Source organism: Halichoeres trimaculatus, unplaced genomic scaffold (assembly GCF_033239565.1).
Source record: "Halichoeres trimaculatus isolate MK-OKI-2021-1 unplaced genomic scaffold, fHalTri1.1 fHalTri1_scaffold_10, whole genome shotgun sequence".
In the NCBI taxonomy this organism is placed as follows: domain Eukaryota; kingdom Metazoa; phylum Chordata; class Actinopteri; order Labriformes; family Labridae; genus Halichoeres; species Halichoeres trimaculatus.
The window spans coordinates 20971908-20995586 of record NW_027437187.1 but is presented as its reverse complement, the minus strand read 5'-3'; the positions used below and the strand labels follow the sequence as shown (position 1 = coordinate 20995586).

At 38.9% G+C, this 23679-nt stretch overlaps 1 protein-coding gene across 2 annotated transcripts; it reads right to left on the bottom strand.

The window, feature by feature from the left end:
• Positions 1–1997: 1997 nt before the first annotated feature.
• On the bottom strand, positions 1998–11750 carry lysmd4 (LysM, putative peptidoglycan-binding, domain containing 4). Of its 2 annotated transcripts, none has more exons than XM_074677657.1 (3): positions 11465–11750; positions 3820–4092; positions 1998–3709 (listed from the first exon to the last, which is right to left on the bottom strand). In XM_074677657.1, the coding sequence occupies exons 2-3, from the start codon at positions 4081–4083 to the stop codon at positions 3164–3166; spliced, it is 810 nt and encodes a 269-aa protein (XP_074533758.1). In that variant the 5' UTR covers positions 4084–4092; positions 11465–11750; the 3' UTR covers positions 1998–3163. The 2 variants fall into 2 exon arrangements, with proteins under 2 accessions (XP_074533758.1, XP_074533757.1); XM_074677656.1 differs by lacking the exon at positions 11465–11750 and adding an exon at positions 7210–7376.
• Between the last annotated feature and the right edge of the window lie 11929 nt (positions 11751–23679).

Here is a 23679-nt window from a genome sequence, read left to right as displayed (position 1 = left end):
CAGTCAGGAATGTCAGCGAAGGAAAGAAGGAGGAGAGACCGAGAGAGGGAGTCAGTGGCCGATGTGCTAGAGAGATGAGTGTTGAAAGCTCCTTGGAAAAAGGATTAGGGCTGTTTATGTTGGCCAAGTGGCGCACTGCCAGCTGCTCAAGTGTGCAAACTTCTTAAAGCTGCAGAGCTTCGGGTTCCTCGTGAATCTTTTCACTCTATTTACCCTCCACCCAGACTGGATGGATGGCTGTGCTTTGTTCAGAGGGGAAGCCCCCTCAACTTCAGCCCTCTACCCTGATACATGCTGCCTCACAAAAAATGAGATGGAGTCAAAACCAGCTTTTCTGGCACAAACACCCAAAATCATATGGAGCATATGCCTAGATAAAACAAAGAAATATGACCAAAGTTGGTTTGACTTCACCTGAGTTTTTGTATTGCATAACAACTAATAGAATCTGATCATATTTGAGTCAATATGAAAAAGTTGGTTTTAACAACAAATTTTAAATTCTATCTGTTTAGGAGCAATCTGTAACTCTAAAGTTGCAGTATAAGATGTAAAAGATATGACAGAAAACTGTCCTCTACGTGAGCAGACTTGATATGGATTTCATCAAATAAAGAAAGGCGGGGACTATCAGGTCCAGGTTGGGAGTAGAAGAAAAAGGGGCTGGGGGGGCATGTATCAACAGCGGGATAAGACTGAGCCTGGGAGCTGGCAGCCAGCCAGAGCTCTGCGGCCTGGAGCTACATCAGAGCAAGGTTCGTGAGCTGAAGTTATGAGTAAAGGGTCATGGAATAAAAGGCATAGAGTCTGCTGCAGCAATGAAGTTAGACTTAAATTTCTGTTTTTAAGACAGAAAAAAAAAGCGTAGCTTGCCTCTCACATGTCAGCTGCAAGGGAAGCCAAAGAGATCTTTTCTGATGCAACAGCAGCTCAAATGTCTGCCTGGAATCTTTGTTTTGCTTTCATACAAAATAAAATAAAATAAAAAAGCTACAGTCCAGAGTTTGTTGGACTGACATTGAGTTTTCTAGTGGGTGCAGTGAGGAGAAAAAGGAGCCACTATATCTACCTTTGAAATCATACTGTTTCTGACCTCAGTGAATGCTCATTTACGTCACTTTTGGGTTGTAAATGCTCAAAGTTTGTTAAGCTGTTCAGGTCAAAAACATTGAATTCAGGTGTTCAAAGTTGTCCAAATTCATTCAAGCTACTGAATGGGCTCAAAGATTTCAATTGGATGTTTCACCTGATGAAGCTGGAAGTTTATGTGACCATAAAGTTTTAAAGACTGTTTCCCTTCCCCACTATTCAAGTAAATAATGTCCAACAGCTCTGCATTAATGATTTTATGTAGCTCCAGCACTTTTACAAGCCTTGCTTGTATGACTGCACAACGCCAATTTTGTCAAAGCATAGTAAATAATCCTAAATTTTGTCACATTCAAGCTTTTTCTCATACAGATTGCACTTTTACAGTTCCCAAAAGTCAACAGTGATCACTGTTATTAAAAGATAAATGTCTCAGATCAGACAGTCTTAGAGGCGGTCAAGTAATCCTTTAGTTTGGCTCTCTCCATTCATAAACAAATACAACAGCAACACCTATCTTTGAGGATGCTGCCATCTTTTGGTGGTCACAAGTACTGCAATTTTTCTATTTCTGATCAAAATATAATTCTTGTCAGAGTTGATGTAACCTTATCCCAGCATATGTTCACAATTTAAGTTTTATTTTTCTTAGTTTATATTTCTTTTAGCTACAGGGGACGTAGCAGAAAACCAGGAGAGAATAGGAGAATAACTGACATGTCAGAAAGGGACTTCTGGCTAGAAGTGAACCATGGCTACATGCTAAATGGGAATGTGATTTTACCATTCAGAAAAGCCAGCATCCAGAGTATAGGTTTCATTCAAATACTGTTGGACTAAAACTCTTAACCATCAACATATAAAAGTGAGGGTGTGAGGATATGGTAACACGAAGCTCCCTGCCATTAAACAGAATCATGCTAGAGAAACATTCCTGCACATTTATTGTGTTGACTTTCCATTCAAACTGATAAACAACTTCACATAAATGTTTGAAATCTGTACCACTTTCACTGCATTCAAATTCTTAAGACTAAAAAAGTGCATTAGACAAGCCACACAAGCTCACAACACAAGAAATGCTGTGATACTTTAAAAAGTTTAAGGCACTTTGATTTATCTCAAAATGTACATCTTGTATTTCGATGAGTGCACAAATACATCCAATACAACCAGGTAAATTGCATCATCTGTAAACATCATTTTTACTTTTGGCATTGTTTGAAAACTGGAACATAAAGGCATGAGGTGTGGGGCAATAACTTAACAAAAAAACACACAGACAAAAATAAGTTAGCAAGGCACACAAACAATGCTCAAACCCATTTAAAATACAGTTTCAACTCAGAAAGATTTGAGAAAAGGGGTTTCACATCTCATACATTTCAAGCCCAAGTTTGAAAGTATCAAACAATGTCAACAGATGTGACAGACTGAACCTTAGGTATAACACTCGTGAATAAGCTTGATGGCAGGTTAACACTGGTAACAGGCACTGGAGAAATGACAGGTCATTTTTGAGCGTTCACAGCGGAGAAGTGTCTTAATAACCATTCAGCACATCAGCCCCACTGATTTTATTGGCTGGATGATAAAGGTCTATGAAAGATAAAATCTTAAAAAAGAAAAGAAATGAGAACAGAGGACAAATTTCTTAATTTGAGTTAAAAATACTCACTGTGTAGAAAGCCATATCAAAAGTCACAGATTTTTTTAAGTTGTATGAAAGATTTTTCATTCATGGGGCTCAACTGAGTTTTTCAAAGTTAAAGATCGTAACTAAAAAGCTTAAAAACTCAAAGAGCATGCCTAAAGCTGAACTACTAGATCAAAATATTAGTGTCTTAAATTGTCATCAAATATGAGAACTGTGACGAGTGATCTTCCTTCAACACAATCATCAGGATTCTGCCTCACAGTCTCACATTAGCTTGTACTGATAAGGTTTATATTGCTAGAATCGTAGTGGTATTGCACTTAAGTTATTTTTTTTTTGCTTCATATTCACTCTAAGACCATTTCACTCAAATTTCTTAAAAAAATAAATTCTGGTTTTATGAGTTTTAAGTCTGACCTAACTAGCTCCTTCAGAAAAATGGCTGAACCCTGATGTGTTGGAGGAGGTAAAAGGGGCATGTGTGATCGCGCTGCCGTTTGTTGGTGAAACTACTCCATTATCTTTTGTTTTGAAATAGATGACATAAAATAATGGTAGGACGATGCCGATAAGAAGCATGGCCACTACAGCGTTCCACCACTGGATTCCCCAGTCTGCACCATGACTGGTCAGGCGGCGTCCATTGAAACCAAACCTTTGCTGGTGCTCTGAGTTATCTAGAATATCCACGTCTTGATCATCTGTGGTCTGAATCAGTTTCTCTATATCCTGGTCCACCTCCATAAGAAAGTCTGTGACCTCCTTTAGATGTGGCTGTGCTCTGGATCTTTCTTGAGGCTGCAATGGTGTATCAGATGAATGAGGGGTTTCTTCTTGAGGTTCAGTAAGGTCTGTGTAAGCCTCACTTAAAAAGCTGTGTTTCTGAACAGGTATCTTGATAGATTTCAGTGCAAATAGATCTTGTTCCTGCATTAGGTTGTTCACTCGCTTTAGATCTGCCACCTGTTGACAAAAACAAGAAAGAATATACATTTGTGTCATCAAGTGTAATGCTATCAAAGAGATAATGCCAGGAATACTTAAAAAAAAACATCAGCGGCTTGACTCTTTACCTTACAGCCATACTGCAACGCCAGCTTGTTAAGATTGTCATCATCCAACACCTCCCGCTCCAGCAGCTGCACATTCCTCAGTCTGTCCTGCTCGCGTTCTCTGAAAACCCGAGGCCTCATCTCCATGACAGTGAGCTCCTCATCATCTGAGGATGCAGCCGACTCATTAGGCACCCTCCTGAACATGTAAACCTGACCGTCTGCACTGGCATGGACATCCACAGGGGCCTGGAAAGCCCGTGAAACATGCTCCCCCCGCCGCATGATGAAAGCCTGTAAATTCCAAATCCAACATTTCAGTTTGGTGTGTATCAATATGGAAACGTATAAAAAAACACAAGCACAAAAGAGCTTCCCAAGCTTAATCTCTAAATTATACTTCCTCATGTTTACTTAACTTTTGCATTGTGTACAGTGGGTTTTTTCTTAAAAGATGCCTTTTATCTGCCTTTGTCTTATCTCTATAAAGATACATCTGTATCTAAATGCATGATCTGTGGGTGAAAAATAAGATAATAAGTAAAGGATGCAATCTGACGCTTAAAATGGACTAAAAAAAGGTGTACCATCATTAGACAACACCTGAAAGGTTCTGAGAAAAAAAAACAAAAAACTTTTGACACTATTTATTCCAAGAGTCACAGATATTGCAACAGTGTGATGGTATTGTTGCAGTTGTAGCTTTGAATGCAAAAAAAGTTAATATACCACAGCTGCACTAAACTAAAAACTTGAGTTTTGAAATAATGTGTCATAAGCAAGGTTAAAATAGTTTTGGATTTGTCATTATAGTTTAGTTTTAGTTAGTTTTGACATTTTTTTCCATTACAGTTTAGTTTTAATTAGTTTTAGAGTAGGTATTATAGTTTTTATTTAGTTTTGATTTTTGCAACAAGGCTTAGTTTTAGTTTTTTCATACCTTATTAACCAGGTGCAGGATTCAAAAAGGTCAGAGTAAATATTTTGTCATACTGTTTATTTTCCAGTTCAACATAGTGCTCACTGCTCAGTCAATGCTGATACTGAACTGTTGGCTGCTGCCTTAAACACAAGAAAATAATATAAACTTAATATAAAAATATAAACATAAATTATATAAAATAATTCTAACATGAACTAAATAAAAATAATAAAAATATAAATTATATAAAACAATATAATATGAGCTTTAATAATTAGAAACTTGGACTCTGTAACAATAAAGTCAGACTCACATGAAATTAAACTATTACAGATGCTCTGATTCATTGCTCCTCTATGTTTTGTCGCAGCACAGCGCACAGCCAGTCAGTGCAGTAACAAGCATGTCCCAGTACGTCGCTGTGTTGGTGCCGTACGGCGCTGACAACAGCCGAAAACTGTCGTAAAATTGGTTGGGAAAATGTGTCAGATTAATTTAAATCCTAAAGGCTATTAATATTGTCAAAAACTATAACTAAGGACATTTTGTCTTTAATTTTGGTTAGTTTCAGTTAGTTTTGTGAACACAAGATACAGTTTTAGTTTACTTATAGTTTTTGTTTTCTTTTCTAGTTTTTATTAGTTTGGGTTATCTGCAATGTATTTTAAATTTTAGTTTTCCTTTTTAGTTTTGTTTTAGTTAACTATTATAACCTTGGTCATAAGTTGCCAGAGCACAGCATCAAAGAAGACCCCAGGCAGGCCTAACACTGAGTCCCTGATGCATCTTTAATGCTCTGAATTTGGATACTATAGTGAATCAAGTAAAGAGGAGACATCCAGCAGTCTAACATGACTACATCCAAGGTGTAACTGCTTCTGATGTGAATAGCTCATAGAACTAAAAAGGGAAACTTATCCTGAATGCTTAACACAAACTACCTCCAACATCTATCACCACACACTTGACAGTTCTGCTCTGGTATGAGAAACATTTTGTGAATCTCATCCAAGAACATGGTTTAAATATTCAAATAGAGTGCAACACAGTTAAATATTAATTACTTTCATTTTTCCCAACTTGAGAGTGAAATTAGCACACATTGTGGTGCAAACAGCCTGATCCTTGAGGTTTTAGTTTAACACCCGATCAACGTCCCGTGGTGGTCTTGCATAATTCCAGCAAAGCCTGACCTGAGCAAATCTTGAAACTACAGTTTTGAGTCTAACCCAACTCGGCTAATTGGAAGTCAAACTGTGCACTGCAGACCCATAGTGGTTGGGAATCCACTGCAGAGTTCATCTACATGCAGTCTCTGTAGATGTCAGTGAAATTGCCAAAGCTGTCTGCACCCTCTTGTTGTTGTCATGAACAAAGTTGTGACGGATGGCTCACTACTGTCTCCTCTCAATGGCATTGATTACATTAATCCTAGCTTGGCTCTTTAGTGGCACTCTGCACTCTAAAGTTAATTAGAAATTGTAATGTATTAATAAATGATCATTTGTCATAAAACTCTTGTACTGTAATATCACCGTAACAGTGGTAATGTATCAGGAATCATATTTTTTTTTCACGAGTAATCCGGTGATTCCATAATTTCTGCCATAATTTTCTATTTAACTTGAAAGATGAACTGCAAAATAGATTTAGCAGGTGAGAAGCCCATCAAATTTCAACCACTTTTAAGTTTCGGATGTCCTCAATATTTGCATGGTTACCACAGACTGAGCTCTTGTGTGAAGTTAACACGTCCTTGAATTTGGACAGTAAAGTAGTGTACATGTACACTACTTTACTGTACACTTCATGTATGGATACATAAAGTAATGAGCATAACGAGTTGCACTGGTTCCTACACACGTCACGTTAAACTATAGCTCTCCTTGGAGTGCATCTTAACATAACTATTTTATCTGGTTTTCATTTACAACAGTTTTAATAAACCAAAGCAGAAAATTAAACTGGAGCTTGTCAGAAAGACAACGCCGGTCAGCAATATTACGTCATGTGGGGAGACAGCTGCGGGCATTTATGTTTAGGTAAATTATTATGCTTGATTAATCTTACAGTTTATTTGTGTTTTGTTATTTACACGTTAATAAAACGTCAAAAATAATGTACTTTAATTTTTAGATTTTCCATCAAATAGTTAATCCTTACGCAATTGTGTGTACGCTTCGGTTAGTTGTATTGACCATTCATGCTGACAGTCGACGAGGCTCACCGGAAGCACCTGAAGGCATCACCAACCGTGGCTGGTGTACAGGCTACAGAATGTCTAACTACTGCTTTGACATTCAGCATGTGTTTAACCAGCCAACAGCACAAAAGCAGAAAGCAAGTTAGGGAGGGTCCTTGGTTATTTCAGCTTATGTCTCACTGACATTTAGCCAGCTTACTTCTTCGACAGCACGGTCAAAAGCTACAAACATAATGTACAGTTCAACAAAGTTTTAAGACTCAAATTTCTCCATGTGCCGAGTTACCTTATCAAAATGCTTTCGCAACAGGACTCCAAGCAACAACTGTCTTCCAAGTGTAAATCTCTCACAGCGTGAGTTGCTCACATCGTAGCAACTTGTGGCTCTAATTAGCAACTAGGTTAGCCCATGTCTTCTTCGTGCTGTTTTCAAAATAATACTGCAAAAGATGCAACTGTGCCACCTACTGTTCTGGGTTTGAGATTACAACCAGTTTCATAGCAGGGGAACTAACCCAGGGAATTTGCAAAAGTACATGAAAATTCATGAAAAATTAATACAAGATATGTTAAACAAAACAAACAAACAAACAAACAAAAAAACAAACAAAAAAACAGTTTGTTTAGCATTACTCTGGTCTTATTAAGATTAACTTGATATGATAATTGGTATTGCTTTTGACACTGAAGAGTAGAAATGTTGATTTTAAAAAAAGATCAGGGTAAAGGTAGTTTAATATAAAGCAAATTAACTCAATATCATCAAAAGTTATTGCAGGCAAACCATAAGAAAATCACATTCCTCACAGACAACACCTGATCTGAACTGATCAAAGCCAAGTACTGGCTGTTGAGTCTAAATCTTCCTTTTGTAAATATACCAGCTAGACACGTTTGGTTGGGGATAGCAGCAGCAGCAGCAGCAGCAGCAGCAGCAGCAGCAGCACACAGCCTTGGGCTGAGTGTGAGTGGATGCTGCTTCCTGAGCCCCAAGGGAAAGAGCCAGAGGTTCCAGAGAGGTCATGCTTTGGTTATACTTTATTTGACCACTGGATGGGGCTAATGGTCTTTCATATCTCTTTATAGTTTATTTGCTACATTGATCATTTGTTTTGTAAGTCAGTTTAAATTAATGAATACAGTTTTGGGAACAGAGCGATTCTTCATTGCGGCTGTATCTGTTTGTGATTCCTATTATGAAGAGGCAAGATAAATGTAGTTTTTAAGTTCAGTGTTTATTATCAAAGTAATGTTTAACTGCTTGGTACGCCACTTATTACCACACAGAATATTTAAACATAACATCCATGTGTAGTAGAGACAGCCCTGTAACTTTTCAATCTGAAAATAATAAATAAATAAAATAATCTGAAACCACTTTCAAATGCTCGGTTACACAGTTAAACAAAGTGACAAGCTGAAACCATTGTCAGTTCACTGTGCTATCTGTGTTTTGACATATTGTACCAGCCTGTGTATGTTACTGTTTTTATCTCATGAAGAACGGTGACCCAAACATTTCTCCAAACAAAAGTCTTACAATAATCTGATGTGAAAGATCCCCCTCCAGATGCAAAGGTCCATTGCTAAGCTTATGAAAAAAATGTCAATTTGTACATGACTGACTGACGACTACAGACTTTCAGGGTCTTTTCCATCTACTACTCTAGGACATCCATCCTGGACTATTAATTTACTTTTTTTATTTTTGCAAAAGCTGTACAATCTGACCACTGTCACTTTGATTAATCTTAACAAAAAAACTCAGGGAAATGTGGGTGAATGCTATTTCTGAATCTTTATTCATTCATTACGCAACCTTTAACCAGAATAAATACCGGGTGATTTTCTGCAGGCCATGACACATCTTAAAGGGCATAATGTGTTAAGTAACCCTTTCTTTCTTTTTTTCTCTAAGACATGAAGCGCTTTGTTGTTGAAGGCTTCTAAGTGACATCCACAATGAAGACATTTGACAACTTTAAAGATTCGTTTGTACATTTTTAGTGAATACATATAATTTTTTTTTTTTTTGTTCACAATAGCCATCACAAAAGTCTTAATAGTAAACACTTCATAGTTGCGCATAAACTGCGTCATCGTTGTGTTCCCGAAGCTTTACAATCAAAACCTTTTTTTTTTTCAGCAGGACAACAACAAGAACAACTGAATCGAGTTGAACTGAATGGCTGTTATTGTTAAGCAAGGATATACAGTCAAAACACTGACAGTAACATTTAGTACTGAAATAGAAACTTGGCATTGTAGAAAAAGCTGGATTGAATCTGAAACAAGGATTGGCATTGTAAAATTTTGAACTTAGAAAAGACACTATTTTTTTTAAGTGTTTTTATGTTTTGATGTGTTTTTCAATGCTAATAAGCTATGTTTTACACTCTTTATTATTTTTTTGAGCATCACTGGTTTCAGTTGCAATTTTTTTTTTCAGTTTCAACTTACTGGCAGTGTTTTGAATATGAGGTTAAATCTGTGCCACCAGAAACTGAATTTGAATTAAAATATTGAATTTGTTGTGTAATGGAATATAAAGTTTTGAAATTGATTTTATTTTTTAAATGAATTTGAAATTGTATTTTGTCTATGAAAATTCAACTCTTTTTATACTTTAAATTCAAAAACACACCATTATGTCATCTTGTGCCGGAAAGGGAGACTAATCAAGCACTGATTCACAGACACCCTCTGCAGGTCCTTGGACTCTCCTGTGTTGAGTCTAGCTGTACTCCTCCTCCCCTGAGCGAGACGAACATCAGTTTGACGACGGCTGAAGACCAGCGGCTGAATTTTCAGGTTTGAAATCACATACACATGGTTGTCTGTCTACTGTGTTGCCCTGTGATCAACTGGCGACCGGTACCGCCTCTTGCCCAATGACAGCAGGGATAGGCTCCAGCACCTGTGCTGCAAGGAAGGAATAATCGGTATGAGTAAAATAATATACACACCCCTTTCGTCAGAGCCAAACAACTGAAACATCCCCCCGAGGTTGGAATTTCCTACTGGGAACTCGGAGGATCCTCACCACTCCTGAGTTGACAATCGAAGATGGCTGCCCCCCATTCTAAACAGTTATTAAGCTCCTGTAATGTCCAGTTTATAAGCATTTCTGACAAATGTTTGTAACACTAAATCAGCCGTAGCTATACATAGTATTGTTTAACTTATATTTGTAGAAATGCTGCCACAGTGTTATTTACATCCCTTGTATGGTATTTGTGAACTGAAAGCAGGGCGTGCTAACAACAGTTAACACAACGGCCCTGGTACGTCAGTACGCTTTTTTTCCCTGACTTAACGCCGATTCGGAGAAAACGTCACTCCCAGTTCCTTCTTCCCAAGTTACGAGGTTAATGGAACACGTCAACACCATAGACTGTATAAAACATGGACGTAATCTCGTCGGCGTCACCCATCTATTTTTGAAACGGAAAATGAAGCACATTGGCTATAGTGGCCATATTGGTAGTGGCAAGGGCTTCGCCTACAGCCATAGGGCACCGGCTGTCACGTGACCCTCAGCTGTGCCTCTTATTGGGGGAGCTCACAATCTTAATATCCTCTGAACGACCGCATTAGAAAAAAATTCACCCTCTGTACAGTGGGTGCTGGTAGTAAAATTAGCGACTCAGACTCAAGACGTTTTTTGAATCAGGCTGTAAATAGATAAATTTCTGCTTTGAAATTGGCTGTTTTTTGGCTTGGTGTGTATGTGAGTTCAGCTACTTCCAGAGCCAGCCTCAAGCAAACACTTGAGAAACAGCAGATTTTAGCACTTCTGCATTGTCTCATATTCTCAGACCGAAGTTTGCCGCTGATCACCACAGGAGAGTCCACGGACGTGTGAAGGGTGTCTGTGAATCTGGGCTTGATTAGTCCCCCTTACCGGCACAAGATGACGTAATGGCCATACCGTTTTGAATTGAAATTGAATTCTGTGTTTTTAAATTTTAAGTATAAAAAGAGTTGAATTATCATAGGTAAAATCCAATTTCAAATTCAATTTTTAAAACAATTCAATTAAAAAAATAATTCAATTTCAAAACATGATATTTTATTACACATTATGCTTTTCAAAATTCAGTTTCTAGTGGCACAAATATAACCTCATACTTGACATGGAGGGGAGGGGTGAGGGTTGGGGCGGGGCTTAGGGGCGCAAGAACGCGTTTCCAGGTTTTCAGGAGAGGAGAGCGGCCTATCGGTTCCAGCAACCTGTTGCCCCTGCGGCTGTGATCGCACACCGAACAGAAATGTAAGCAAGTTCACCTCGAACTCCCAAACCGCCAGTATTTCTATTTCTCTCGGCCACTTTTTTGGGATCATGCGGGGTCACTATCTTCTACGGTGCCGTCCTGCTGTCGTTTCTCTTTGCTGTCTGCTGCTAGGTGTCTGCCCCGTTGTCGCGCACGCCGGTCTCCACTTAGCTGATAAGGGGTATACTTCAGGGCCAGTCGGAAAAGTCAATGGGTACACATACTTCATGAAACACCGCATGTAATAAAAAAAAGTAAAAGACTGACCCTGTCAGACACACATGGATCCTGAAGACTGTCGCTTAGGCTCCTGTATGGCAGCTGTTACTACTTTGAGTTGTGCCCGTTGCTGTTGAGAAGCTGACTGTACCCGATGTATCCGTTAAACATCAGGCAGGTTATTTTGACTTTTTGTTTCTCGTCCTCTACTTCGAAAGTTAGGAAAATATGGTAAGGTCGCTCTTGACTGTCACGGGCTGAATTCAAAACAGACATGAAACTAGCATGCACCTTCTCCAATCCGCTTGTGAAGTGGTGACGTCACTAAACTGTTTCCGGGTCCAAGCAGCCTCTGACCACCGAATCCTCGGATCCCCGAATCCCCTTAACATCCGGGTGTTAAGTCCTACGTCATTCGTGACGTTTCCCTCATTTCTGGGTCCAAACTCCTTCGCGCTCTACATCGTTTACTACGGAAAACCATGGCGGAACCGGTCAATCTTTTTACCATTACTTCTTTTTTCGCCGATGCGTCGATTGGGGTCAAAAAAGGGCTGAATTCTTTTGACTCTAACAGAGTTGTGAGTGTTTCTGTCCTCCCGGGAGGAATGATTAAGGGTAGCGTTCAAGCCTCAATGAAGAAGAGAGAATACAAAGTTGAGGTGAGTTAGGTATTAGCTAGTAAGCCAGGTTTCTTGAACGAAGCTAAAATCTGTACATTCATAAACAGAAGATGTCTATAAAAACTTATTTGAAGACAAAATAAGTCAGTAAGGATTGATACCAAGCCTTCATATTATGAGTTTACTGGCTTAGGTGCAGGCTCGTAGGTTGTAGGTACTTTATTTAATGACGACCACCAATACGCGATGTAGCTTCTGTGCTTCAGTTAAAGTCAACAAACTTACGGCTAAAGAAGCCAGAGTGTTTTAACACCTTTTGAGTTTATGACATTGCCATCTGTTCAGCGTAGTCTTTTGCCTGACTAGCATTTTGAAACAAAGACCTTGACTGTTTGCTTTAAAATGCTATAGAAGAAACAGATGAGTAACTTCACAGATACTACATAAATTTATAGTCTATGGATATTACTGGAACGGTGGTAAATGCTTTAGAGCTGCTTGAGAGCCAAAATGAAAGGCTTCTTTTGGGCTAAACAGTTATAAAATACACAAAGTTTGTGACACAATGCTTTGATTATGGAAAATTCAAAAATGCTTAAAAGCTTCACTACCAGATAATGTGTTTTTCTTTTCTTTGTGTGATGTGCTCTGGCACAGCATGTGGTTGATTTTGATATCCCTTTCTGACCAATACAGATATAATAACTGGGGAAAGATGATGCAGAGACACGTCAAGCCAAACAGGCAAGATTTAACGGGGGGGGATTAAAAGCAAACGTAATATTATGTAACATTTGATTTTAATGTTCACAGCAGTGTACTTTCTTGTAGTTTACAAACAGAGAAACAATAAAGAAAAAGCTCACATCAATGAATGCGTTTCTCTTTGTCCAACAGGCAGCTGAGTTTCTGAAGGGGAAAGATCAAAAGCACTTTGAGCAGCAGCAGAAGAAGTGATGAGGTAAGCTGAACTGTGATCACACGAAGCTTGACATTTATACAGTGATGAGTAACCCTGTGAAGCTTTTGGTATATGACCATTTGAATTGTGACATATTCATTCCACTAGCATTCCAGAAAGCACTTCTTGGCCCAGGAACTTTTCAGGGCCTTGTTGTTGATACTTTTGAAAACAAAGACATTGAGGTGACAGAGATGACTAGAAGTGAGACTGGCAAAAGCTAGAGGGCCCTGATGTTATATAGAGATTGTAGTCCTCTGTATTGTGGAGCCTTTCTTCTTTTTTTTCTGAGATGTTCCAGCTGAGGGGAACTTTGGATCTCATGAACTCAGAGTCTTTTTGGTAAAATTTGTCATCTTTTCTCAAACTTAAGAAAATTCTGGACAAAACACAACTTTAGAATGGTGTTTAAGTTTCAGTTAACTCTTGCTGTTATCGTGTGCGTCTGTGGTACGTGTGCTGAGAGTTATGAGGTATGAGAGCTGACGTGTGGAGACTAGAGGTGTGAAAAAATATTGATATGGCAATATATTGCGATACTTTGGCCTGTGATTAAATATGAATTTTTCAACTCTTAATATTAATATTTTTGTAAAAATAAGTTTAGTTAGCTTAAAATAATTTTAAGTTTAATTTTTACAGGGTAGTAGACTGATAAAATAATTGGGCAATATTATATTTTTCACAAGTAACATTAGTTACACCAAATGACATTTACCAGTTTCATCAGCTGAACGCGTCTTTCTGCCATTATTTTTGCAACAGTTGAATGTCGCAGTAGTGTAAGTGACAAACTTGATAAACCTTATGTTTTCAAGTTAAGTGTATGTATGAAACACTGCATCTGACTTTCATTATTTTAGCCACAATAAAATAGAAAAGCTGTTTTCAATCAAATAGTTAATTTTGTAGAATATCTCAATAGACCACAATATTGTGTTATTGTGGTATTATCGTCTGACGACCCAAGTATCGTGATATTATTGTATTGTGAGGTTACTGACAATACTCACTCCTTGTGGAGACTGCAGAAATGCTGAAGGTTTCTGGTAGAGACTGTTGACAACGTGTTGCAGGTTTGGATGGCCCTCCTTTAAGCAACACACATTCTGTGTTTTCATTGCAGCTTTATTCACAATTGACATTTTTGCAGAAATGATTAAAACACCAGTGCTTTGCGTGGAGTGCAAACCATTCTCTTTTTGCACTGTTTGGAGTGGAACATAGTTACTTTTTAATTTGTTTCTGTTAAACATTATGGCCTGATAATGTGAGACATACCCATGCACAGTTTGAAACAAATGGATCACCAGACTGTTTCTGTAGTTCAGCTTTGTCAAAGTTTAACCTCCAAGTTGTTTAAAATTTGACAAACCAGTGATGATGAAATCGGTTTGGGGAGTGTGGCTAATATTGACAGAGCTAACAGCACCAGCTCTTGGTCTGCCATGTTGGTTATCATCGACATTGCTGTGCTGGTTTAGTATTGCTCAAGTTGAGTGCTCCAGTTAAGTGCTGATTTGCCAATTCAAAAGACACAGCCCAAATATGATTTCACCTTCAGTAGATCAAAATACTGCGAAACCATGATGCAACAGAAGATGACATCCGTTATCTTTGCTGGTTTACATCTGGGTTAGTAGAGCATTTAGGCAGTAGCTATAAGCTGTGTCACAGCTTAGACGTAACAGGTGATGAGCATTTTGGGCCTTAAATGATAAGAAAAAAGGAATTTGGTACAGGTTATGGGACCATAGTTTGTATAATGAATGGACGTAGTTTCCATGATGTCAGCCATCTATTTTTCATACAATGATGAAGCCATTTGTCGAAAGAGGTTACAGTGCGGACTCAAGAGGCGGGCTTTGAGCCTTCTCGAAAACAACTACAGGGTGCTAGACCTGTAAGTCAGAAGAACTGCCTCTGATTGGGAAACTTCCGTTAAAAAAGTAAAATGTAAATATGTTTTTTTATATGCTGTAAAAGTCTATTTTTGGCTTGGTTTGTATGGGATTCCTAGTCCTTCTGCAGCCAACCCCATGCAGATGCTGGACGAATGGCGGCTTTTAGCAGTTTTACATATGTTTTGTTGTCTTTGAACTGGATGTTACCTCATGGGTAGGACAACATGGATATTGAAATAGATCAGGCACTCTGATTGATTTTTCTGCTAATTTTAATGTTTTATGTCTCCATGTGGTAACACAAATACCATGAATGAGGGAAACGAAAAACAGCAGTTGTTGAGTTTTGCCAATCACTAGGTGAACAAAACACCCACATCCTTTGTATTGCAATATCTTGTGATGCTTCAGTTATTGTCATTGGTTGTTGCTTCTGCCAAATATACTCTAATGGCTGTCATAGCTGGGCCATCTGCTAAAGTCACGTCTCTTTGTGGTGTTGTGCTAAATAACTATTGATTTCAGTCAGTGGAGAAAAAAGAAGCTTTATTGTGTTTTATAAATATTTTTGAGTAAGGGAAATCAGTTTTGCTTGGTCCAATTTAAAGATTTGAGTTCATGCTTTGTGAATAAGAAAAGTCTGAAATTTAATCACTATGTCAAAAAATCCTGCAAATTTAGTTAACCTAGTGGTTACACATGTGCATTCTATGACACACTTAGCTGGCGCATTATATCTTATCGCATAGAATACAGACCTGAACTACAAGCAAGACTGGTTTACATGAAGTTAATAGCAGTCATGCATATTCTAGTGTTCTTTTCCACATATGCATACCCACTCAGCCGGAAACCACACATGACCTCCAGTTGACTCCTTTAACTAGAGAGCATAGTCAAATCACTTGCAAATCTGCTTTTGTGTCAAAGGATTTAAGCCAGTCTCATAATTAAAATAATCTGTCAGTATTTGTGATGTAAAGTGTGTAAAACTGTTGTCTGGTTTTTACAGAGATTTTTTCAGAAATTTGTGACTGTATGTTCATGTGTGAGCACAGACACTGCGTTAAGGTGCAAGGAGCCTTTGCTGTTTACTTCATCGTTTCCTGTAGACAACCTTTTCACTCGAGAGGGCTGAAAGATAGTTAAGTTAATGTTGCCTGAGAGGGTTTCATCATATCATTTACATTGCATTCAGATTCAGGGTGTAACGCTGAACGATGATCAACAGAGCGGCATAATGTGCCATATTTCAGGGCCACTGAGCAGCTTGTCCAACTGACAGAGAGAGGGAGAGAGAGGAAACGGGAGAGGAGGGAGGCAGGGACTGAGAAGTGGGGATAAAACCCTGCACACTGCATGCACATGTTGCCCGAAGAACAACAGAAAGGGCTTTGCTTTAAATGATTCAGAGCAAAGATTAAATATTTATTGAGGTGAAAGATTCATGTATGGCACATCTATGAACTCATTGCTGTGTATCCACATTAGATCATGTTCCAGTGTCTAGTGTTGATTATAAAAAATGTGAGATTTATTTCCTTAAGTAGGACCACATGTTGGTTTTATATTATGCATGCACCAAAGTAGCCTTTTCAAAACATCTTTATCTTAAATGAATACAGTTTAGATAAACGAGTAGTAACAGCTTCAAATATCCATAAACACACTTCATGAAGGGAAACACATGAATATCACAACATATAATTCCTCAGACTTGAGCCTTAAGCATGTGTGGGGAGCCTGAATTCTCATATGATTTCATGTTTAAAAGTGGCATGTGTTTGTTTTTGTTTTCATTGTTGTTGAACTATTTTCTCAGGCCTGATTACACCCTATTGCAATACGCCGTCAGAAACATTTGATTATTTGTTTTGCAAAAATTGGAGCATGAGAATTTTGTTTTTGTCTGCTGGGTGGATGTCGAAACCAACCACAGGTGACATGGGGTTCGTCTGGGAAATCCGTGGGGGTCCCGCTGCAGTTGATGTGGGGAAACAAAATTAAATCCTTATGGCTCGGGGTCAGGGCAACAGTTCAGATGTTTATTGATTAAATGTCAACTGCCCAGGTAAGCGTGATTCACAACTCAGAGGGGCCTGATTCAACAATCCATCAGCAATAGAAGAACGCTCCAAACAACACATCACCACATGTTTAGCTCTCTTTTAAAACTCAAATGACGTCAAGAATGATGACACATGACACTTGTCTGCAGTGATTTTCTGTTGGCAGTTATAAAATGGTGACTCGTCCAGCAGAGTGTGCTCTAGTTCTACAGTTTGTAATACTCTAAGCACTGTCTGCAGCACATGTAGCAGAGCACAACTGCCAAGCCGGCAGTCTGCTCTAGAATTATTTCATATTGTAAACATTCGTCAATGTTCTGTAGTGTTCTTCTGTTAGCATTTTATGCAGCTGTCCAGGTAATCTCATTTATGTACAATCCATATAAAGGCATCACACTTTCCACATAAGCATAAAAGTAAATTAGAACCTGTCCCAAACAACAACAACAAAAAACAACAATAACAAAAGAGTCCCTGTGCTCATTAATTTAAGAAGCTACGAGACACCAATTGTTCACCTGCAGCCTTTATTTTGTTTCTCTGTTTCTCTGTTTAGCATGTTTGTCCATTTTGGAACACACACCAAACTTTTCTTTTTTTTGTATAAAAACCAAAGAAGAAATCAAAATGGATCCAGGACCCTATTATTGACTCTCTTCAGTATTTTCTGCTTGATTCATCAAACAATTGAGAGATAAATTAAAAATGGAACCGTCACATACAGATGTATTCCCAAATAGAGAGTAAAAAGAATTAAAACAGGATTTTGAGACCACGCTGCCATAATTATGTCAGCATGTAATTAAATGTTTGACAACAAAGAAGCATCAAGCATGATTCCGTGAGAATACTGTTTGAGAGCAAACATCCTGGCTCCAAAAGCAAACACCCCCGTACATTATAGTGGCGTGACAGTCCCAGTGTATCTTGCGCTGCGATGAGTACAGTTTTAGGCAAGGCAGGCCTTCAGCCAGGAGATGTGGGGGGAGCATTTCGCTGATAGGTTTAGTACAATTGTAGTGGGGTATATTAATTTGGATGCCAGACCCTAAGGGTGACCCCTCACTTGAGAGAGAGGTCTGGCAGTCCTGGTCTCCATGCAGGCCATGAGCGTACAGTGACACATAACCTTGCCCTGTCACCACCCTCACCAGTGTGTCAGCTGACATTACTGTGATTGACGTTGAGCCAGCACTCCAGCCCTACGAGATCTGGGGCTCTGTATAACCTCGCCCTAGCTGTGTACCAGGGCTAGGACATTTGGGGCATGGCACTGGATCATGATGATTGTAGCCTCTACCTCTGTTAAACAAGGGCATAATCCTTTGTGACCTTGTTTAAATGGGAGCTTCTTCCATAGTGTTATCTCAGCCAAAATCTGAATGATGTTGAAGCATCACTCCATTACAGTCTGAAAAAGAGACTGTTTCAAACAAATGCCGCAATCATATAGCTCTATTTCTCAAACAGGTAATGTGCATCCTCTGAATAATTTTTATCCACAATTGACAGGAACCAAATCAGATTGGAACCCTTATTTCAGAGTTAAAATGTCAGAGTGTTATGAAGTTATACTCAAAGGTTTTGTTCTTCTGTGGTGCTCTCTAGTTGACAATACTGTTGTTTAAACAAAAGGTAAGTTTGATCATAGTTTAGTGGAACTGAATATCAGCTTATCAGGGTTTTGTATCTGTCTTTCCATAGCTCTGGCCTGGATAAGCCTCGAGAGGTCTGTCCAATCAGAGAGAAGCGGGTTTATGGAGTGAGAAGGCTTTAAACAAAAAGCAGCCAAGATAAAGCGAATGTGGCAGAAGCTGAAATAAGAGTTTTTTGAGCTCCCTCCTGCCCTGGTTAAGGCATAGCTCTCTCACAGAGAGAGCTGGTGCGGACTTTTGATGCAGGTGTGAATAGACACAAATGAATCCTGGTGTGGACCAAACAACTGGACCGAGACCCACTTTTTGAGGTGGTCTCAGTCTGCCTCCAAACGAACTCTGGTGCGGTTCGCGGTTCTCCGGTGTAGGTCTGAATACAAACCACGGTCCATCCAAAACTAACTACAGGAAACATGTGCCTTTTGGGCCTATAAAGCCACCGTAACCTAACCGTCTTTTGTTCATACCTGATTCATACTGGGACTGTCCACTTGCAAAAAGTACAATCTGAATACGAACCGCACTAAACGAAAAAAATAAAGTCCGCCTTTGGTCCGGACCAAACAAGTGGACCAAAGGACTTTTCTGGTCTGAATACAGCCTTAAACATCAGCCGCTGTGAGCAAAATTTGAATGCTTTTGCCAAATCTTATGTATGACCTTAATCTCTACAAGACCCTGTACCTATCTACCCTGTATGTATTCTAACCCATTTTAGGGACAGCAGGTGATAGCAATTTTAACCTTTTATCAGTGATTAGTTAAAGGTTAGCATTAAGTCCATATCAAAAGAAAGAAAATAAAAATAAATCCAAGATGACATAATTTCTGCGGCTCAGTTGGAGAGTAGTATGCCCCCTTGTACAATACTTAACTTCATGTCAAAGTCCTCCTCTACATGCTGCTATGCAAATACCCCCAAGGAAACATTGAGTTGAAAGGCTGCATGTAATGGACTATGTTGGAAAAACACTCTTCCTCTGAGAGGGGAGTGACTTGTAATGCTTGGTATCCTCAGTGCGAGTTCAAACTGCAGTCACGGGCTCCACTACCTTTGCTTGTTTGATAGAATGTCAGTTTCCCTGCGACCGTGGGATTTCAATAATGTATGCCAGTTGTGTTCAGGCACTGCCCTGTGGTTTTATACTTTAGTTGAACCACTACATGACCTCAGCATTGCTGCCATTAAATCATCACTGTCAATGGAGGGAATGAGATGTGTTGAAATATTAATTAGCGTATGGGCTTTGCTCTTTATGCAGGAGAAGTACAACTATTTATAAAGAATAAAATGCCACCAAGAAACTGATGGAGACTCCTGAGATTAGGCAGTGACAGTGATACAAAAAAATAAAGTTCAAAAGCAACTGGTTCACTTAGTACTCCAAATTTTTAAGAACATGAGCTCTACTTAGTACTTTAAAAATTTTCAATGAAGCAGACACCTAGCAGCTTTGGCGTTTGTAGTTCTCATGGTAAAAAGAAGATGAATAGTTGAAGGAACAGTAAGGATAAACAGAGAGCGGCTTGAATGCTAGATGCACCTAATTTGACCGATTGAAATACACAGCTGTACAGGATGTTTCTTATTTAATATGAAAATCCCATAAATAGAAAAATAAATCTCATTGATAATCATTAAAATTCCGTTTATTATTTTGTTGTGTGAAATGCATGAGGATCCATCTGACTTAATCTGACTTAATTTTGTACATCCAGAACAGTTACCTCAAGTGTGAGCTCAGTTTAGTGGTAAGCAAAGGCAAAGACACTTCAAAAGTTCAAAAGCTTCACATCAAGAGAAACATGCTGCAAATAGGAGAGTCATCGTCAAACTCATTCATTCCAATTTACAAAAAAGACAAGATACAATAGAATAGAATAGAATAGAACTTAATTGTCATTGTAACAAGTACAACGAAATTGAAGTCACAGCAGCAATCAAGAAAACAAAAGTAACAAAGTGTATAGAAAGTGCAAAAAGGTCCACAAGAAAATAGATGATGACAGCTTGTCCATCATTGTCCAGTTCAGCCAGCCTCCACCTCCACAGGGTCCAGGACTGAGCTTCTTGAGTCATGCTCCATCTCTGTCTCCTAGATCCTGTCTGCTCACAGCAGGTGAAGCTCTTCCAATGTGGCGTTGGTGTCTGATGTTAGCTCTGTTAGCCATGTCTGTGAATAGCATGATGCTACTCTGCCCTCTGGTATTCCCTCTGTTGCTGGGTTAGCACAACTAGCTCATCCATCTTATTGGAGACAAATCTTACGCTCCCAATAACGGTGGATGGAAGGACATGTCCATGTCGTCACTTCTTAGCTCACACCTAAGAACCAGCACAGCCTCCTCACCTCCTTCTCCTCACCTCGTGGGAAGACATCAGGCCTTACACTAGTTAGCATTGACATGCGACAGGCTGCTAACAGCTGAGTTCACATGTAAACAATGCAGCCATGGTTGCATGTAGGATCTCTAGACACAGAAGAAAAATTAGTAAAAATATCACTGAAGCCACAAAAAGTTTGGTGTCCATGACCAACAAATGAGCCATACTAAGTAATGATCCACTCCAAATACAAAGATTATGAAAAAGAGACGAAAAAATTACAAGGAACGGACAAAGAAGAGAGAGCTGCTGCAAAAGGCAGCCAAAGCCATTAAAAACGAACTTCTATGTTATTGTCATAGAGGAACTATTCAGCTTGGCAGGATGTGTATGGCTGTACCGTGCTCATTGCAGACTGGAATCTGTACTGTCTCTGTGGTCTACAGCAGTGTTTCTCTAATTTAGGAATTACTATTGTATTAGTTACTAGTGATTATTGAATAGCTCTTTTGCTTGATGCACATCCCTGATTGGAAATGCTGAACTCAACCTAGCTTTGCTCAAGTTAAGATAAGTGAAAGTAACTGACAGGGTGCTTGCCTGCTAGTCAAATCCTTGTCCTTACACTGTAAGAACTACTTAACCCCCCCACCCCCACCCCACAGAGTGTGCCTATATAAGAACAGGCTAAAACCATTAGGTTTAAAATCAAGCTGAGCTGTAAACATGTTTATTTTTGTTATAAAAATAATCTTTTAGCTTGGTGTGTATTTGGTTTCCTATATATCCTGCAAATGAAACCCTGAAGAACTGCAGTTTTTAGCAGTTTTCATAGGTTTCATGTTGTTGGACTGGTGGTTGCAACTTGGAAAATCCTTGTAACACAAGCTTGTTAATGACCTCTGAATGAACCACTTTAAAAATAGAAAGCAGAACATGAGGAAGGAGGGTTGAGGACTAAATATACTTGATAGTATAGCAGCTCTTGCCAGTAGGCAAACGCTAATGACTGACCTAAAAGACCACATTTTACATAGCTTAAGATAAAATAGATTTCAGATTGATCCACAGGGGAAACACTGAATTTCAATCTTTATAAAGATAAAAAGACATTTCTTAACAAGAAGGCAGGAGGACCTCATTGCCTGTTGCATCATTAACAAAATACAGACTCTCACATTTCATTCAAATGATCTATATTTTACAATTCAATAAAGAGCAGTACTGTGTTAACCTTCTGTAGAGAATGCCACGGCCTCTTGATAAAGCATATATCTACTCTTCATTTGGTGGTCATCCACAGGGAAAAAGAACAATTAGGCCAAAAAGAAAAGAAAAAACGCGTGGTCAACATCGAGAAACAATGCTTCTGTTTCCAACTGTGCTGCCCCTTTGCCACTGTTCCAAGAAGACAATAAAAGAAGACAGGCAAAACCGAGAGTCAAATCGAAGGTTAATTGGAGCCAGGAAAATGTCAACCAATTTTACCGATCAGCCACAAGGGATTTGCAGCCCTTGGTGAAAAAAGATGCTGGTATATCTGTGGAGTATATTAGCTTCCTTTCCATAATGGCCTCCTGAAGAGAGTGATGATGACATCTTTTCAGCACTCTCTTTCCCCTCAAAGCATTTGCATGTGCAAGGAAGACAAAAGTGAGAGTGTGTGTGTTTGAATATGTGTATATCTATGGATGTGTTATATGCTACATGCCAAAATGGGTATTGCTTTCGGAGATGCAAGCTCTCTGGGAGACGACAGGTGTTGGCACCAGATCTCTGACACCTCAGTGGTCATGACATATCCATCCCCTCCAGTTAGTTTTCCCACTACAAAGGGTGCTTTGACAACAACAACCACTCTGCTGAAGAATATAAACAGCATTTTGGACCTGTTATGCCATAAATATGGCAAATGTAAAAGTGAAAATAAAGTGCACTTCATTGTGCTTCTCAAGGCTTTCTGGCTGCTGTATGAAGCTTTCATTACAACAGCTTTTGAAAAATCGTAGATGGGAATTTAGCTGCTTGTGCCAGTGTTTGTGAATGATTATTACAGCATCCTTCACTGAAATTGAATTCTCCAAAAGGAAAGATTGATAAGGAACTTTACAGCTATAAAGAAAAGGAAATAAAGAATGCACTTTTTTAAGGTTAACTTGAGTGAAAATGTCACATTGGCAGTTTACAGAGGAAATTGGCCAGTCCTACAGTCCAAAAAATAAAAAAGGGTTGCCACAAAGGATTTCTTCAACAACACACGAACACCCAACGACACACACACTCACACAGGCCTCAGGGTGTATTTTTTGTGACCTGAACCAATATAATAAAAGTGAAATCTTCAAGAGATTGAAATTTATATTTGGGTTCTCGTTTTTGAATAGCAACTCTCTCCACATTGTTCCCTTTGTTTTTTATTTGTAAATCAGGCGAAGGGCTGGTCACACATCAACCCTCCAACCAACAATTTCATGCAATCTTTATCATCACTGTTTTTAATTAAATTGATCAGCTCATGCACTTAAATGTGTATTTCCACCTTACTGAGCTGTGCTCTCCAGTACTCAGAGTGACCCATGCCATCACCAGCATTAAATCATGCTGTCACATCCTATAGTCTTTTTAGTGTCTTTGACAAAGGGCAACTTAGCCTTGATCTTCCTCACAGGACTACAGAGACTAATGATAATAAAAAAAGGATTACTCTTGGTATAAGAAAAGGTGC

Excerpts from the sequence above, each read along its gene's own strand:
- lysmd4 (XM_074677657.1), bottom strand. The coding sequence starts at position 4,083 with ATGCGGCGGGGGGAGCATGTTTCACGGGCTTTCCAGGCCCCTGTGGAT. Across the intron at positions 3,710-3,819 it reads CGTTGCAGTATGGCTGTAAG|GTGGCAGATCTAAAGCGAGT; the intron begins GTAAAGAGTCAA and ends TTTTGTCAACAG.